Genomic DNA, 19,437 nt, shown 5'->3' on the forward strand with positions numbered 1-19,437 from the left:
TTGTTTGTTTTTGTTCTTCAAAATAACTTATGCCTAGTATTTTGTTAATAAATTGGCCTTTGGGGTGCGGAAAGGGGTGCTCCGATTTTTTATGGGGTGCTTGCGCACCCTTTCGCACCCCCTAGCGACGTCCCTGACTGCACATATTTCTTTCTTCCTTGAGAGAGAAAATCCGCAAAGGGATAGCTGCCCTATAACAAGGAATATCATTTGGTTTCAGCTACGTAATTAATTTCGTCGTATATATACAAACAAAAACAATATTTCTATATACCTAGTTAAGTTCTTTTTTTTTCGTTTGGTTTTAGCAGCCATCCCTATAACCGAATTATGTATTTATTCATTAATCAAACTGTACAAATGGCGATTAACAATCAATAAAGAGGAATTTAAAATTTGTGTAGATATAACCTTGAGATAAGACGTATCAATACGAAATCTATGAGGAAAAAAAAATACACCAAATTTTGAAATAGTATCCATGTGCTCCAAACAATAACCCAATCACCTCCCAGCGATTTTCAGGTATGCTGTATTTTTCTTCTAAGTATTTGAAGCAAGGTTCATAATGCTGTTTATTGTTATTTGGTTTCTGTCTTGACTAGTTCATTTCTAAGTATACCAACATGTAATTCAGAATTAAATTGTTTTATTATTACATTAAAATCTGAATTGATCACCTAGTGTCCATTGTATTTGGATTAACCAAGCATAAGAACCAACAGATTAGGCTAATCTTCAAGCTCTTGAGAAACTGTACCCTGATGATGGAACCAAAACGCTGGAGAGATTACATTCCAATGAAAGGCTGAAACCCCCAAAACTTCAACAAAAGTATATTCTTGAAGAGAAAGAGTCGTAGATAGTGATATAAGGAGCATTTCAAGAGGTGCATCCTGTTTGTTTTTAAGAAGGCTCTAGTGATCGAGTTAGAGAGATGCAATTGTTCCATAAAATAATGTAGAACCTGCCTGCCAGAGATTGTAAAGATTGTCACTAGACTACCTGAAACTTATCATGGCAAAATTCTTCGTGCATTCAAAATCTATACAGGTTCAGGACAACCCAAGAAAAAATAGAATTAGAACAGCCTCTTACCTTAAAAAAAAAAATAACAAAGCTCTAGGGTTCGAATCACAGAGATGCAGTTATTCCATCATATTTGCAATGTTTAGAATTGAAGTTAGTATTTCCACCTGTTAAAACCTTCAGTGAAGACTGATTATAACAATGACTTGTTGAATTCAGTTACCTTCTGTGAAGATGCTTCTTCTTCTGCTTTGGCAGCAAGCATTATAGAGAGTGCACGTCGGCAGTTCTCATTGAAAATGTTCACAATGATTGGTGATTTATCAGACAACACTCGAAGACACAGGTACAGACGGTCAGCGTCGTCATTTGTCATATTCTTGACTGCTAACCCTACAAGATTACGAAAAATATCCAATTAATAACAAAATTATAATATAGATTAAATTAATACAGATCATAGACACAAATTAATCCTGCTGGGAAAATAGTACATTACGCAACGAGCCTATAATGATAGTAATTAAGAAGCGAGTATGGGTGTTTATGAAACGAGAGCAAGTGAGTTTCATAATTTTCATACGAGCTTCTTAATTAGCATTATAGGCGAGTTTCATACGACTTTTTATGCTCGATCATATTTGTAACTTGAAATTATTCAGATGTATACGTTTTATTTGTATCTGACAAGATCGTAAGTGACCTTGTTCTAGGTCGTGAATTGTGAGATGTGCGCAGACACGAAAGTATTGATTTTTTCCGAGGAACAATAATGTCACTGACCTAGATGTAATCCCGTTAAACTTGATATAACCTTGATTATTGAATTCGACATTGAAAACGAGATGAATTGAATTTATTTGAATATTATTTACAATTAACGCTAATTATTATAGTAACAGAACATAACCTTCTGCGACAGTATTGGATTTCCAGCCTCCGTGACTTTTAGCTAATTCTCTTTCGATTGCATATCTGAGAATAATCGATACTTGCGGTTTTATAACAGTACAAAGCTGACTTGTCATTGGCTGAACACCTGTAAGCTGAGTTGTCATTGGCTGAACACCTGTACTTTAATGAGTAGGTGTACTTTAATGACATGCATTAAAGGACTGCTACCAGGTGTATAATTACTACATTTCGGCATGGTCGAGCATAAAGTACTTAAGGATACAATACTGGTCCATCATTACTGATATGCAAGATTGGAAAAGGAGGAGCATTAGTAATCAATAAGAATAAAACATTAACCCATTAACGGCCAGTGTCCTCATATGAGGACAGCGAATTAAAAAATTTATATATACAACATTTGGATTTGTTTGATCGAAATATTGTATGAGATCAATCTGTGAATATCTATGCAATGATATGCAAATTTTTACTCTATAAAACTTAAATAATCAAGATTAACTAACAAAAGAAATACTGCAAACCATCCTCTTTTGCAGTGCTATACTAAAAATTAAATTTTCACAGACTATAGGTTGTAGTAAAAGTTATACCCAAATTATTGTTTTAAGAAAGGTTTTCTGAAATTACCAGTTTCTTTTCAAGCTGTTATTTGCAATGACATACGAGAAAAATGCTGGCAAAAATACCTGTCCTCAAATGAGGGCACTGGCCATTTATGTACACAATTTGAATATGATTTTGGTTTGCTAGTTTCCTGCACTAACTGATAATTCCGACGATATTTTATCTCTCATTGTTGAACACTTGATTACATTACTCTGCAGGAAAGACGTGTTCAGTAGATAACACTTCTATTCGTATTTTTTGAGGCAAAAACTCTAAATTTACAGTTTGTTTTCATAAATATTAATATTAATAAATCAAGGAAAACGAATTTTTAAGAAAAATACAAATCTTAACACGGCTTTTTTTGATAGGAAAATAAATTCACAAGGTCTATGTTGTAGATTTACAATGTACAAAATAAACCTGTCACTGAATGTAAAGAATCTACACAAAATTACCAGTATCAATGGTCATTTCCTTGCCCAAGTTTATTATTTTACGAGAACAGACGCCAATGCAGTTCTATGAGACTGCAGTAGTCTCTGATACTTGAATCAGATACCAGTACTGTTGACAAAGTTCTGAAAGAATTCTACAGGATCATTAAAACTTGTGGAAGACACAGACTTGAGTTAACAGTGTTATGTGCTCACGAATGAACAAGAGCTAACACAAGGACGCATTTTTTTATTAAATAAGGGATTAGCAAACTTTCACTAAACTTCAGTTTGTTCAAATGTCTGTACCTGATTTGCCAAGATGTACAATAGATGCCATGATAAGCATAGATTCAGCACAGAAGCGATTTTGCTTCTTGTGGTCTGTTGTCAGTGACATGTAGCGCAGAGCAAGCTTGGCCAAAGTCGTGCCCAGAGCAGCACCAATGAAGAAGTCGCCATCCATCATGTACTGACGGAGAGGAGGTCGGGCTTCCCCTTTCTTAGAAATACTGAAAGGAACCATTTTTATTATTAATGATTACTTTTACCATCACTGCAACTAACGTCACAAATTTGTCACATATTGAAAATTTTAAATCTTAAGAAAAGTAATTACAAGTGTTATAAACTAATGGCAATCTTCTTTTTGACTTTTGGCTCAAAGATATAACATTAACAATAAAACATTTTAGATTACGTAACTGAAACGACCAAAATGGAGTTTCTACCATCAATTACTAGCAAGATTAGGAAATTACAAACACAGGATTTAAAAAAACAAATTTCACTTAGATGTTTAATTTTTATAATACAGTATTTCAAAACTTTATTTTTAAATATCTACATATATGAAAATTACTAAATTTAAACATAGAAAAAATGTTTGTGCAGTACAGTGTATCTTTCTATAACCTATAAACCTATTTTCCAATTATCCAGTAAAATCAGTTATCCGGCACTGGCTTTGTCCCACAGTTGCCAGATACGAGGAATTCTACTGTATAGGGTTCAATTGGAAAGAGCATGTTTTAAGGATATAGCCATGTGTGCTATTAAATACAAATCACCAGAAATGAAAGAAGTAGAACAAAATATAAAAAAAAAATTCTCGAATAACACAATAGCAATTCCGAACCTCTTTCTAATAATCCGTTATTGGAGGTGATAGCAGTAGTGACAGCGATATTAAATGTCAAGACTAACAATGAAGCCTCAGATTTTAAATAATAATAATAATAATAATAATAATAATAATAATAATAATAATAATAATAATAATAATAATAATAATAATAATAATAATAATAATAATAATAATAATAATAATAAGCGTATTGGCTCATTGCTACGAATATCTTACATCTCTGAAATAGTACAAAAAATCCATTATTATAATTTGTTGTTTAGTCAACTGCCCTGTCTACTCACAAGTGATACCAAGAAGGCACCACTTATGAGGTAACTAGGCCAGGAGATAATGGGGTAGGATAATAATATGACTTCCTAATAAACAATATTTCGTAATTCAAAGTCTTCTCAATATTGTAGTACACATTCCAATACCTTGTGTGATGAGCTGGTGACTACTCTTAATGGTGACGACTTATATAGTAAGATTTGCAAGTTCTTTCGTATCATCTTAGGTAATCCTGTTCTACCCTACTGCTAAATTATTTTCAGATAGTGCTTCACGACTTCTCCTACCCCTTTTAATGTGGTGTCTTAAGGTTACAACTATCTTTCGGTTTTTCCCCCTCATAATTTTTTCCTGGATTCCTTCAATGGAATGGTGATACACGAAGTGAGACATGTGGCCTACCAACTTGGAGCTCACATAATTGATTACCCACAACTCCAAATTCCCTTACAAGAACACACGCTCTTGTACATTTTAGTTGTTTTTCCATTCATTGTAACATAATTATCTTAATCCTGTTTTTGTTGTAACATTTTTCCTGTTAATATGTTTTCTACCACTACTAGAGCACTTCTGGGCTACACTCCCATCAGCCCTAATTGAAAGACAGCCCTGAATATAATCTACACCAATCTGGGTAATGTTCTATAAATGAGACGACTGGTATTGTATGTAAATATAAGATGTCTTGACTAAAGCAATACATATTTATGTGTGTCAATGACAATACTTTAATCTGTTTAACAAAGTGAAATTTGTCAAATGTACCTGGCAGTGTTGAATGCTGACTGGGTTGCGTAAGTGCCATCTGAAGTAACCAACTTCTGCACTGGAACTTGTTGCTGTGTTGTGTCCTCTTCCACTTTCTCCCCTGTTGCACGACGCACCTCATCATCCACCAGTGGAATCTAATTGGTTATTTCATCAATATAAGAGTTCGCAGAAATTCAACACTATTATTTTAACGAATATTATTGTTTTTCAGAGCAGAATTCAATTTTTGAGGTTGGAAAGAGGACTGACAAAGTTTAATATTGATGTGGTTGAGGAATAACTGGTTCTTTTATATGCTATGTTTGGTACTCCCAGTTCCACTTCCTTTGCGAAGATAATGTTTAAGATTCATGCTTAAAACCTGTTTTGTTGTCTAGGTTTAAATTCGCGAACTTCAACCACTGAGGACGACTTGCAATGAATACTACCTTTCTTGCAACACACGTACATAGAAATGGGATTTATGAATCAGAAGAATGTGCTTTATGTACACAACAATGATTAGGAATGGACAGACACCAACTTTTAGTATGTAAAAAAAAACTAAAAAAACTACAAAAGCTACAACAAACTTTAGTGGTCTATACTCGGAGACAAGATATAAAATGGGTTGAATGCACCTAATAACAATAAACATTTCAGAGCCAGCTATATATTACAGCTCTGCATAGGCTCAGGTCAGGCGCATGGGCTAGGCCTGGTCTGTGGTCTGGGCTCGGGTTGAAATTTACTTACTCTTGTCGGGTTCGGGCTGACTTCAGGTCTTAAAGAAACGCAAATCTTTTTTTCTCTGCGACTTATAAACTGATTAAATAAATAACACGAAGATTTCATTGCATACATGATTAGATGTTCACCCAACATCCTTCCAGAACCTTCGTAAACATTAATTTTTAGTCCTACAGAATTTATCTGTTATGGTAACAATGGTTATTGGAGGAGAAAAATTCGCTCTGACATGTCCTTGGTTCTATGTACCAAGTGCTCTAACCACTAAGCTAACCGAAGCTCAATCCACAGGACCGGATTGAATCCCCCTCCTTTAGTGTTTTTCCCTTTGTGGTCTTACTCCATGTTCGACATATAACATATTAACATATATTAAGTCAACTGCCATTATACAAGGAGCCCACTCAATTGAGTGACTTGGTGGCCGGGATTCCACAGTAATATGCACTGTTGGGCGAAGAATCTACGTAAACATTAATTTTTAGTCCTACAGAATTTATCTGTGATGGTAACAACGGTTCGATCCAGTGCTGTGGATTGAGCTTTGACATAGCTCAGTGGTTAGAGTGCTTGGTATGTAGAACCAAGGACCCAGGTTCGATCCCTGGTGCCGGAGCGAATTTTTCTCCTCTAATAATCATTGTTACCATAACAGATAAATTCTGTAGGACTAAAAATTAATGTTTACGTAGATTCTTCACCCAACAGTGCATAATACTGTGGAATCTTGGCCACCAAATCACACAATTGAGTGGGCTCCTTGTATAATGGCAGTTGACTTAATATATATCAACATATTATATGTCGATCACGGAGTAAGGCCACAAAGGGAAAAACACTAGAGGAGGGGGATTCGATCCGGTGCTGTGGATTGAGGTTCGGCATAGCTCAGTGGTTAGAGCACTTGGTGCATAGAACCAGGGACCCAGGTTCGATCCCCGGCGCTGGAGCGAATGTTTCTCTTCTAATAACCATTCTTCCAGAACAATAAACTGTTGGTACCACAAGTTTTAGTTCGACTTCGTATTTCGTAAAGGTATTTTTCTCGTCTCTACTCTGTCACAGACACAGAGCATTGATTATGTTTTACCTGGGAGACTGGGAGATTATTCTTTCTCATGTTCCTACTGGAGTGATAATCTCTCACAGTTGTTCTTGACCTCTGTGGCCCTTGGCCTCTGCTTTATTCGCTAGGGCTCTGGTGATAATTATAAACTAATATAGGGTTTCAGGTCGGGTCTGGTTCAGATCAGGCCAGGCCGGGCCTAAGAATTTCGGACTGTGCAGACCTCTACTATACAGAGCGTTTCAAAAATACGGGGCATAATTTCAGGTATGTATTTCCCACATGTAGACAATCAAAATAGTTCATTACAACATGTGTCCGGAAATGCTTCATTTCCGAGTTATGGCCTTCACAACATTGAAATTCACCCGAACGTTTTTCTTTCCGCAGGTCGTTGTCATTACAGAAGATGTTCAAAATGTCCACCTCCTGTTTGAATACAAACCTCACATCGATGTCTCATTGACCTGCGAACACGATCCCAAACTCCAGGAGTATTGCATATGTCCTCTGAACATGCCACAATTCGATTCTGAAGGGATTCCAAATCAGGCACCGGAGACGAATAAACTAATGATTTTAAATGGCCCCACAAGTAGTAATCGAGAGGGTTCAGATCAGGTGAGCGTGGAGGCCAAGCAATTGGGCCACCTCTACCTATCCATCGACCAGGAAACCTTCGATCCAAGTACCGGCGAGCCGTACGACTGAAGTGTGCAGGAGCGCCATCATGCAAGAAGTGAATGTGTTGACGATTGATCAGTGGAGTGTCTTCCAAAACATGAGGTATGGTGTTTTCCAGGAAGTTTGTGTACGCCTGCCCTGTAAGTCTGTTTACAAGTACATGGGGTCCAACTAATCGATCACCAATGATACCGGCCCACATGTTGAGGGAGAACCGCACCTGGTGATGAGATGGAACAGTTGCACGTGGGTTTTCATACGCCCATACATGCTGATTGTGGAAATTTGTTATGCCATCTCGTGTGAACTGTGCTTCATCTGTAAATAATACTAAGGCAGGAAAGTTCGGATTTACACCACACTGCTGCAAGAACCACTGACAGAACAACTCGTGCAGGGTAATCTGCTGGTGACAGGGCCTGTACACGTTGCAAATGATAAGGACACAATTGATAGGCTACTCTTTCAACAGTCTCCAGACAGTCGTATGAGGAACATTGACTTGCAATGCTACCCTTCGTGTGCTGATAGAAGGAGTCATGTTCACAGCCTCCAGAATCTCCTCCTGTACTTCTGGAGTTGTAGATCTTGGTCATCCCCTTCCCAAACCAGGAGAGTTAAATTTTCCATACTCGCACAGACGGTAATGGAGACGTACAAATGTCTTCCGATCTGGACATTGTCGCTGTGGGTACCTCTCCTGGTACAAACGACGAGCCAGCGCAGCATTGCCGTCCGCCTTACTGTACATGAAGTGTATCTCTGCCAGCTCTTGATTTGAATACATGTCGCACAGTCTAACGCCTACACAACACTGAATGTAACCTTCGCCTCGGAATGAACTGTCAGAGTGCCCTCTTAATGTCTCCTTTGACGGCAACGACCTGCGGAAAGAAAAACGTTCCGGTGAATTTCAATGTTGTGAAGGCCATAACTCGGAAATAAAGCATTTCCGGACACATGTTGGAATGAACTATTTTGATTGTCTACATGTGGGAAATACATACCTGAAATTATGCCCCGTATTTTTAAACACCCTGTATATTGACTCCATTATCAGCTCTAGTTGGCAAAATAAAAGCTGATCATTTATAGGCCTACATCAAGAAGTAGTCTCTAGAAATCGACTTGTGGAGTTCTAAAGAATAGCTCTTAGTAAAGAATCTGACACTGCTCTCCATCATAGAGACAGTATGTAGTTGCAAAATGTTGACTGTAATTTCATCTATAACTTGGTGCAAAAACCTATCAAAAAAAAACATGAATTTTATTATTTATTTGATTTCATGTACGGAAATTTTATTATAATGGTTTCACTTGTCTCTCACGCAATTTTGTTATGCTAGAATTGTAATACATCAAAGTTAATGAAAATTATATCACATGTATACGTATTTTAAATTAAAGCAATAATAATTACCTCCCCAAGAGTCTGGCGCACTTGGCTCATCACAGCTTGGATGTCATCAGGGCTAGTGGCATACTCCCCAAGAATCCACAGAGCTGCACGATGAACTTTCACTGATTTAACTGTCGGGAATGCGTCTAAAAGTCTCTGTAAACAAGCATTGTAACATAACCGGTTATATGATAAACTTAACATGATAAACAATGCAACTATGAACTTTAAAAAGCAAACACAAATATCAAACCAACCATTTAGTATAAATCTTGCAGAATTTACGACATAACATGTAGGACACTGCAAGTTGTACAGCCGATCAGTTATAGTGAAATGGAGGAGTACACGAGAGCGGAATAAGCAGACCTGATTTTCGAATACGGATGAGACAATGGGAACAGTAGACAAGCTCACAGATTATATCGGGCCAAGCATCCACATAGGAGACATCCGGCCCATATAATTTTTCCAAGACTGTTCCAAAAGTTAAGGGAAGGAGGGCACGTGGTGCCAAATTACATTTCCATTTCCACACAACTATTTTTGCTTATAACTTCCGACTCAGTCATTTCCGTACCATGGTTCCTTATTTCAAATTGATACATGTGCTCTTTGCCATCATCCCTGAAAGTTTGTAACACCACCTCGGAAACTCCCTGTATAATGAAAATGGAAACTGAACTGAAACAATGAAGTTCAAACCATGATGCTGAATGAATAAAGGAGAAAAATGTAGGAAAATGTCCTTGCAGATTAGATTATGAATCTTGTGATTAAGTACAACACCCCACTAACAGGATATTGAGGAAATAAAAAATGGAAAGAACCAAAAGAGAATATAACCTACTATCCTACTATAATAATGGACTCGTCACTAAAACATGGATTTGTAAGCAAAATGCATGTTATATATGATATTCTCGAAAAAATTCAAAAACCAATATTGTCTGGAAATTATACTCCAATTATCCATCTCCCTATTAACCAAATGGCATATTATCCGAATGTCTAAATTTCCCATTCTTTTTTTTTTTTTTTTTTTTTTTTTTTGCTACAGAAAATATATATGAAGTACTGTACATTATACTAGCAAGTTATTTTTTTCTAGAGAGGTTTATTACAAAACTTTACCCTTACACAGTATGGTCTACTGTTAGAGTTAATAACTGAATGGTTTGGGAAACTAGAAACTATGGCTCATCTCAGAATACGAAATTGGAGTCAAAATTGTGTGCAATTTAATAAAAATGAAGAATAAACTGTATAAACTATGTAAATCTATAACACAAGACCTCCACTATTCCTATCTTTCCACTGACAGCCATTACAACAAGTTCCTTGCCCCTTAAAAACTCATTGTTAACAACCAAACTTTAAACAGTGAATTTCTGATTCACTATCTAGCGTGTTGAATACAAGACTGTAGAGGAAATTATGGAAGTGTAACCATTATTCATTAAATTTACGAAAATATTTAATGGTACGGATTACCCGATTTTTTCAATTAACTGTTCAGCCTACCCCCTTCATTACCACAGACAATAGAAGTTTTACTGTATCATGGTCAACGATTTTACATGCAATTGATTGCGCATGTAACTGCATTTATCAATAGAAAAATACTTTGTATACGTTATTTTTAACATTTACAGCATTATATTACTGACATTTATCTTTCTTAAACTAAGAATTATAAAGAAAGACAAATTCTATGATGTAATTGTTAATGGAAGAAAAATGTAATATTGTTAGTATTTAAATTTAGCAACCTGTTTCTTTCTGCTTCTATATTATATGGGTAGGATATGAAAATCATATTCAAACTACTGCCTTTTCATTAGTATGCATTTTAAGAACATAGCAGTGAATAAAGTGTAATATAGCCTTAATTCAATACTTTATGCATGAAGTTTAAAACCACTGGATTCAGATAATTTTAACTTAACTACTCAACCCGGTTTATAAAAGTTTTGGTGCTAAATGTTCCCCTAGTAAAATTAAATTTACATGACGTCACACTTTTACTTCTATTTTCGAAATGGTTAAACATAATACAGCCATGCAGCCAGACACTCTGCAATACACTCGAAAAACCGCATGAAAATATCACCAATAGATGACGAACTGTGGCCAGTTTTATACAATCATGCATGATGCATACATGTGTACACAAAACTTCTACAGAACTACCCTAGATAGCTGCATACACACGTACAGCAAACCAGCTTGTGGAATTAAAATTAAATTTAACAAAATGAATTACGGACAGATCTAAGCTATACCTTTCAAGAAATTGTCAAGGCTTTACTAACTGCAATACTGGAAAAATAAAAGCAAGTGTGAATAGCAATGGAACACCACATAAAATATATACAAAATATGTCAATTTCTTCCAACTATAGAACATAGACAACAAAATTTAAGCAAAAGTGTAGGTACCTCAATTATGAGAGGACGCAGTCCTTCGAATTTTTGAATAGCTTCTCTTACAAACACCAAAACATCAGATGCAGCCAACTCATTTGTATCAGAAAGAAACTCAATCAAAACAGGAATAACTGTAGCTGCAACGTCTGGAAACTGCAAACAGAGTAAAAAACAATTATCAGATTTTAAAACATATTTTATCTTCTCTGTAACTGCACACAGCTCAGGTAACTAGTCAGATATGAGGTCTCTACTATATGCCACAGGATATGTTGAAGTTCCACCTTGTAAGGCTGAAATTTCAACAGAGAATAGTAACAATTGATGCAGAATTGTTGAATTTATATTACAACTCCGTCTTTGTTGCCTACAAAGCTCACTTGAGCGTCCTGGGATTTGAACCTGCGTCTCCAGGATGGAAAGTCATTCTCTAGTCATTTAGCTAACTGTATGTTTTAATGCATGTACCATAGCAGTTCCTTCTCGTAAATATTGAAACTTCTTTCCAAAAAAAACTTATTAAATATTTACCAGCAAGGGGAGAATACTTCAGAAATGTACTTTTTAAACCAAGAAGTAGTATAGACCTTCCTATATGAGTCATTTGTTCAAAAGGTGACTAGAACTATTTTCAACATTTCAGCTAAAATCTTTACTACAAATGTTTCATTAGCCCAATGGCTAGAGTATCAGCTTTCGATGCTGGTAACCTGGGTTTGAATTCTGACAGGTCCAAATGGAATTTGTGGTGGACAAAGACGGTATTTGGTGGTAGGTTTTTGCTATGTACTCCCATTTCCCTACCAGCATTATATAATTGCTTCATAATCATTTATAATCATAATATGATATTATGCAGTTCGCCTCATATGGTGTAACAAGGACAACACCTTCAGTGGCTCGAAGAACTACAAGCTTTGTCAAGGCGCCCACTAGATGGGAACACTCGGATGAATGTCTCAAGTGCCTGGCATTAAAAAAAAAGTTTGATGAAGGTAAAATGATCAGCTTTTACTTCCTTTATGTAGTCCTTAAAAATATATCATCTTTCATAAAGTTTGAATCCACAAACAAATGACAAATATGATATCAATCGACCACCACGGACAATGTAACAACTCAATATTTACTGTGTAAAATGTTTAATGAGGGATTTATACTACATGTCTTATTCTCTGAAGATCTGATGGATTACAGATCGTGTTATTAACTCTAACACAATTACTGATAAAAGAAATGTATTACAACACTGAAAACAAAATTAAATTAAATTACTTTACAATGAATATCTGCATGTATGGCAATGGGAACTGAATAAGCAGATCAGCTAACACAAAAAAAAAAAGTGTTACAGTAAAAGTGAACCAACCGACAAAAACAGAATTAAAGAAACAAGTTTATGGTGAAACTTTATAAGCTAATCTAAAAGAATTCATAACACAAAAAAAATAAGTTGGGTATGTGGAAGATATAGGTTCGTTCCAACAAAAGTCAGGAACCATCTGTAACTATTGTGAGCATACACAATACAGAAAAAGCATTCCAACACACTCCAAACTAGTTCTGAACTGGAAACATGTACAGCAGTCGGCGTTCCAACAAACTTTTGACACGGGTTCAGAATGGTCAGAAGTAATCGGCGGATTGAGACATGTACTGATGACTGCATCTCTCGCACATGTGCATAGGCTCACCAATGCCTCCTGGATACTGAAGAATGACATGATCGACTGTTCACATCAATGAGGTTAAGATGGAAAGTGACAGTGCACACGAATAATAAAACTAAGAGATGTAATTTAAATTTTCGCCAAAAAGAAAGAGAATGAAAATTATTTCGGTATTGAAATAGTTTATTACAATTTCAGCATACAACTTTGATTAAAAGTATAATAAATAACGTACATAAATTAATAATAATTTAAAAAACTACTTTTAGATCAGAGTCCCCAGTACACGACATTGAATTAGCGGAATTTTTGCCTTCTGTATGTTTTGTTATTTTTTTACAGAAAATTATCGAAATTATATTTTCTGCAATTTAAATTAGCTGCAAAACTATAATATGCAGCCCGTTCTTAGCAAAGATGATCACAGTTATAGCATCTCTGGATTTAGTACACGATGATCCAAAAAAGCAATCCAACATCATCCAATTCTGTATCAATTCCATAGCAGATACCCAACCTGTGCATGCGCATAAGACGATCCATGATTTGTACATAAACTGATACATGAACAGCTTGTTGGAACGAACCTTATGATGACGTATTAAGCATTTCAAGAAATAGAGCAATGCTCATTGTCTAACTGAACATCTGTGCAGCATAAGCTGTCTAGATGCAAATAAATTAATGTTATGAAAAAAAAGATAGGCACAAACACAAAGGCTTCAACAGTGACACATACTGTGGAGGCAGAAAGTAAATAGGCTATGATAGTCAGTTAATTTCTAGTGCCATTGAACAACCAACTGTATTCTGACGTGTTGCAACAATGATAAGATTTTGTCAGTTACCTTGATGCAACAGCTGTGTAGAGTCCGGACCAACAGTTGCCGGTATTTTCCAGTGTCTTCATGCTCTACTACATTGTGAGTCTTGGCAACCTCTTTCTTCAAAACCAACACCATTTCTTCGATGTTTCGAGATGACACTAATTCCATTGCTGCAATGAAATACATTATATCATTATACAAAGCATAAGAATTTCGTGAAAGAATACAATATCACAAATAGTAGGCATTATCATATGACTATTTCCAAACTACTGATGAAGCAATAATTAATATTACAATGATGCAACAATAATAATGTAGTATAGTTACTTTAAAAAAGTCAAATAAGTATGTAAAAACGAATATAAAAAGTATTACTTAAATTATTTTTCTACAAAAATACAATAAGTAAATACAAACTGCAGTTCCTGTAAAGGCTCCACAACATCAAAGCATGAAAAATACTGCTTATTTTACATAATATTACCGACCTAGGGAATGGAACTCGTGATCAATACATTCAAACTGCAGAACATATCTATATCAAGCCTAAATCAGTCTAAGTCTTTCAAGTCTAACTACACAAGAACTTATACATCTATTCACGGCATACAACCAAAAATATCAGCAAGATACTACTTTTTTTATTAAAATAAAGAAAACAGAGAAAGTGCGGGCAATACTGGGTGTTCATTTCAAAGTGTCATGACGTCATTGTTGTGAATCAGTGATTTGAAGCGAGTTTCAGCTTTTATGTCAGAGAAGTTGCCTATTATTCAAGGCATTCAATCTGAACTTGAGAACGTGTATGGTATAACTTGAACGTCGTAGCAACAGATGGCGGTCTGTAAAGTCTGTGTGCTACCATAATCTCTTTGGAACTGTGTTTTGCACGGGCAAGACGTATGCAGGGTATTTGTTATCATCGGTTGTGTACCGCAACATTCCACAATTCAAATCAAATGCTCCATGTCCATGTTGACCATCCAAGTTAATGTCAACAAATACTGTACGTAAGTAATCGTCTTAACCCTCGCCCCATATCCCAACAGTAAGAAAAAAACTCGCCTCAGTACGTGTTTCCAAACAGTTCACATTCCTGCCACTATAGGTGTTACGATACATATCGGTAAGTACTCTTCTGAATGAATGCCGTACTTGCCAGGCAACTTCTCTGGCACATAGGTAATACGCCTCTGCGGAAGTGTAGGAAGATTGAATTCTCTAGGCTCATAGGCTAGCCACATGACATACAGCGAGCCATGACACACTTTGAACTGAACACGCAGTATAAAGGCAGATGAAGGTAGAGAGACAAGAAGACAGAAGTATAAATGAGAGAAACAGGGATTAGAGATAGGAAACAAGATTAAATTAGACACACACAGATAAAAAAGGTTAAATGAGACAGAGACACAGTAAAAAAAAATGGAAAATAGGAAAAGATGTTGGTAGAGATGGTGTGTATACCCTAATAGCTATCACTATCCTATTCCTTCTTCTCTGATATTTTAAGCAGAAATAACTTAGCAAAACTGTGATTACATCTTATTTTACCAGGTACAACAATTTACAAGATGCAGAGTATTCTTCCCAATTTGTAAGTCACATCTGAATTTAGTATAAATTTAATTACAATTACTTTTTCAAGGGTTTGGAGGCCTGGCAAATCCAACTGAAATCTGGTATTTCTGGTTGGGATAGACAGGTGTTTTTTGTGAGATACTCTCATTTTCCTAGGCAAACATTGCACTATTTTTCCAATGATGACCTGGAAACCCAATAGAAGGAAAAAAAAAAGAGAACGACCACAGGAAACATGGAAGAATTATATAGATGAAGAATAGAGATATTCCTCAAAATCAATCTATGGGAAGAAATGGAAACTTGGAGACTGGGAGTGCGGAAGATATAGTAATACATTAATAAAAACCTATATAATAATAATAATAATAATAATAATAATAATAATAATAATAATAATAATAATGTTGCCCTGGACTGCAGTCGGTAGTGTTGGCCTTCTGTGCCCAAGGTTGCGGGTTCGATTCCAGTTCAGGTTGATGGCATTCAAATGTGTTTAATTGTGACAGGCTCATCAGTACATTTATGGGCATGTAAAAGAATTCCTGCAGGACAATATTCTGGCACACCAGCAATTATGATATAACCTCGGCAGTTGCGAGCATCATTAAATAAAACATTATTATTATTATTATTATTATTATTATTATTATTATTATTACTATTATTAAAAAATTATCATCCTAGTGCAATAAGATCCACTGCCATATGGTGCATCATAGGCAATATCAAAACTGATGCACTGCTCTTAGAAAGGGATGACTGGATGAAGGTAATGAAAAGTGGAGTAACGGTTAGCATGTCTGCCTGTGAAACGAGCGGGCCCCGAGTTCAAATCGTGGTTGAGACAAGTTACCTAACGGGGATTTTTTTCCGAGATTTTCCTTCAAACAACTGATGGACAATTCTTGGATAACTTTCTGCACTGGACATAAGATCCATTTTACCATCATTAATTTCAACTTCCACTATCATCATTTAATAGTTTCTTACAGAAGACACAGCCCTGCAGTATATATTGACTACACCCCAACTCTGGCTACTAGCAACAGGCATCTATAATGAACACCGATCGAAATACCTCTCATTTCTCGTGAAAAACAACAACTGAATAGATTACAGTGGACTATAGTGGACTTATGTTGTCAGCAAGCAGCTGGATACATTAAGAAGATTGGTTTAATAGTTTCAGGTCAACACAGGATGCGGCAAAACGTAGTATCATTGACTTACATACAGATAGCATCATTCTGAGGAGGTTTCAGAACTCTCAGGGAACTGAGTGCTGTGTAGCTGAATCGATAAATGGTACAGATCTGTCATTACGATACTGGGAAGTAAGAAGGGAAATGATAGAACTCCAATATGCCAATTAAATAACGATACTTACAGGATGTGGTTCTCTGAAGCTACTCATTCCTAACACAAGTGGTACCAGTAATCATAATAAAAGCCTCAGGCTGCAGTGCAAGCTTTTGGACTCCTCCTTCGTAAAAGTAAAAAGAGGGAGTAATGAAATGCTCTTTACTGGATGCAGGGGGAGGGGGAAGATCTTAATATACGTAGATCTAGAAGACATCATCTCACCAAGATTCAGTGTTTTCTTCCGAACTTCCAGGTCAGGACTTGCAAGGACTCGCAGTATATCCATCACAAGATCCTGCAGAACTCTCTCATGTGTAGGATGCTCTTTCAAAGCAATGAGACGGTCCAACACAATCAGCTTCACATTGTTGTCACTCTCTTTGACGATCAGTTCAATGTAGCAGGAAGCAGCAGCCTGTGACAATCAGAAGCAACCATCTAGCTTCAAAGCATTCTATTAGCAACACATGTGGGACTGATTTTTGAGGCATTTAGTTGCAAAATCAGACAGGCCTACATCACTAAAACATAATTTTTCAGTATGAAGGAAAAACGTTTGCAAGGAACCAAGGATTTGCAACCAATACTATTCTTTCATCATACAAATCCATGTGATGTATCTGGCTTTGGAGCATAACAGTGCTACAGCAGTTGTAGAATCATATGAAGATATGAAATATGTTGTTTTCTAATGCCAGGCATTTGACAATAAAGTCATTTGACCTCTTGCACTCAAATATTTTTCAAAGATATTATCATGGTCAGCCACTGAAGCACAGATCTTGAGGTAGATATGAAATATAACAACTCATTTTCGAAAAAAAATTGATGTATTTGATTTTGCAACTACACGCCTCATTTGTTCATAGTGAAACAATATTATCATTATCATACATGTCACAGGCAACAGAACCATTTAGAAAGTCCCCTTCTGTGTAGATATCATAACCATTCCTTTTTAAAATGCTGATTATCATATTTGTTTCTTACTTTTTGGTACGTGTTTCTTGTTATTGCTATTAACAGATTATATGACATTCATCAAGAAATATTTGGAAATGAGAAGGTCATAGTATTTCAACAGATATAAATAAGGCGTTTTCACATTTCCTATTTTTAGATTACTATATAACATTTTCAGAGATTAGTAAGAAGTATCATCTGCAAATGAAGGGAAGAACTGTTGATGGACAATACAATGATTAATTGTAGGATTTTTATTTACAATAATAACTGACTGTAATGCTTTTTTACATGCCCAAAAATTAGGGTGACATACCTGTAGTGCTCGGGAAAAGTGGCACAAGTCAAAAATGTTAATTTTACAAGAGAAGGAAAAAAACTGTCTTCACACTAGTTTATGTCGATTTGATTTTCTTCTGTATGAATTATTGTAATGGGAGAAATACTTATGTCTCTTTTCCCAAACGAGTAGATGTTCCGTAAGTTGTCAATAAATTATTAAAAAAAATGTTTGTGGAAACTGACTTATGCCACTTTTCCCAAGCACTGCAGATATAGCCTCACTTTTACTTCCGTCCCAGGTAAAGCCATATTTAGGATCTTTTCTTTTAAAAAATCAATTGTAATATTTCATCTAGACTGTGACTATAAATTAAGACTTTATAATAGTATTAAGTTTTTTGACTTGTTCCATATTCTAGCTGTGAAGCAATGTATGAATACCTTGGAATGTTAATAAATACAATACAACTACAGTAAAACCTCGATAAAACGCGCCCACTTATTACGCTATCTCGTGTAATATGCTTTTTTTGTCCGGTCCCTGCACATTTCATATATAACGTCTTATAAAATACCCCATTTGTTGCGCTCAAATCCCGCATAATACGCTGTTTTTGTGGAATATTTTCGATGTAATTTTCAGCAATGTACTGCAAAAGCAATGAAACATCTTGCCCATTGAACTCACTGGTGCCATTAACCTGAAAAGTATTGGTATTCGATCCTTTACCTGCACATTTAAACCTTCATATTATACAATACCCCAACCTCTTGTTACACTCTCTTATTCGACTCCTTACCTGCACACTTAAAGCCTACATACAGTTACAATACCTCGCCCTCTTGCTAACCCTGTCTCTCAAACAGCAATAAAATTCTGGAAATTTTTACTGGTCAGTTTGTTGTCCTTTAGTGTATTGAAGTGTCTGTGAATGTGATTACAATGAGTGTTAAACGAAAAGCGCTTTCTGTGTTGGAAAAATTGGAAATCTTAACGAAAGTACAATGAAAACAGTACTCTTACTCAGAAACAACTCTCTGATTCATTAGGAATCCCATCATTGAATTAAGTACGATAATAAAAAATCGTGACTCAATCACTGCAGCTGCGACGTCGGGAGGAAACTGAAGTGTGGTAAACATGAGGACTTGGAGAACACGCAACAAGGCACATAACTATAAATGACTTTTTTCGAAAGAATTAAGTACAGTACATATTGTAAATGTCTTTGACATACAGTACAGTAATTACAT

At 35.8% G+C, this 19,437-nt stretch overlaps 1 protein-coding gene across 1 annotated transcript in view; it reads right to left on the reverse strand.

The window, feature by feature from the left end:
* betaCOP (coatomer subunit beta) overlaps positions 1-19,437 on the reverse strand; it is a 42,781-nt gene that overhangs the window by 8,212 nt on the left and 15,132 nt on the right. The window contains exons 7-13 of the mRNA XM_069839980.1: positions 17,161-17,353; positions 14,011-14,159; positions 11,505-11,645; positions 9,084-9,218; positions 5,179-5,318; positions 3,300-3,502; positions 1,253-1,422 (exon numbers count right to left, since the gene is read on the reverse strand). Of these exons, the coding sequence (XP_069696081.1) occupies positions 1,253-1,422; positions 3,300-3,502; positions 5,179-5,318; positions 9,084-9,218; positions 11,505-11,645; positions 14,011-14,159; positions 17,161-17,353 (1,131 nt within the window). The remainder of the gene's footprint in view (positions 1-1,252; positions 1,423-3,299; positions 3,503-5,178; positions 5,319-9,083; positions 9,219-11,504; positions 11,646-14,010; positions 14,160-17,160; positions 17,354-19,437) is intronic.

Source organism: Periplaneta americana, chromosome 11, assembly GCF_040183065.1.
Source record: "Periplaneta americana isolate PAMFEO1 chromosome 11, P.americana_PAMFEO1_priV1, whole genome shotgun sequence".
NCBI classification, from domain to species: Eukaryota; Metazoa; Arthropoda; class Insecta; order Blattodea; family Blattidae; genus Periplaneta; species Periplaneta americana.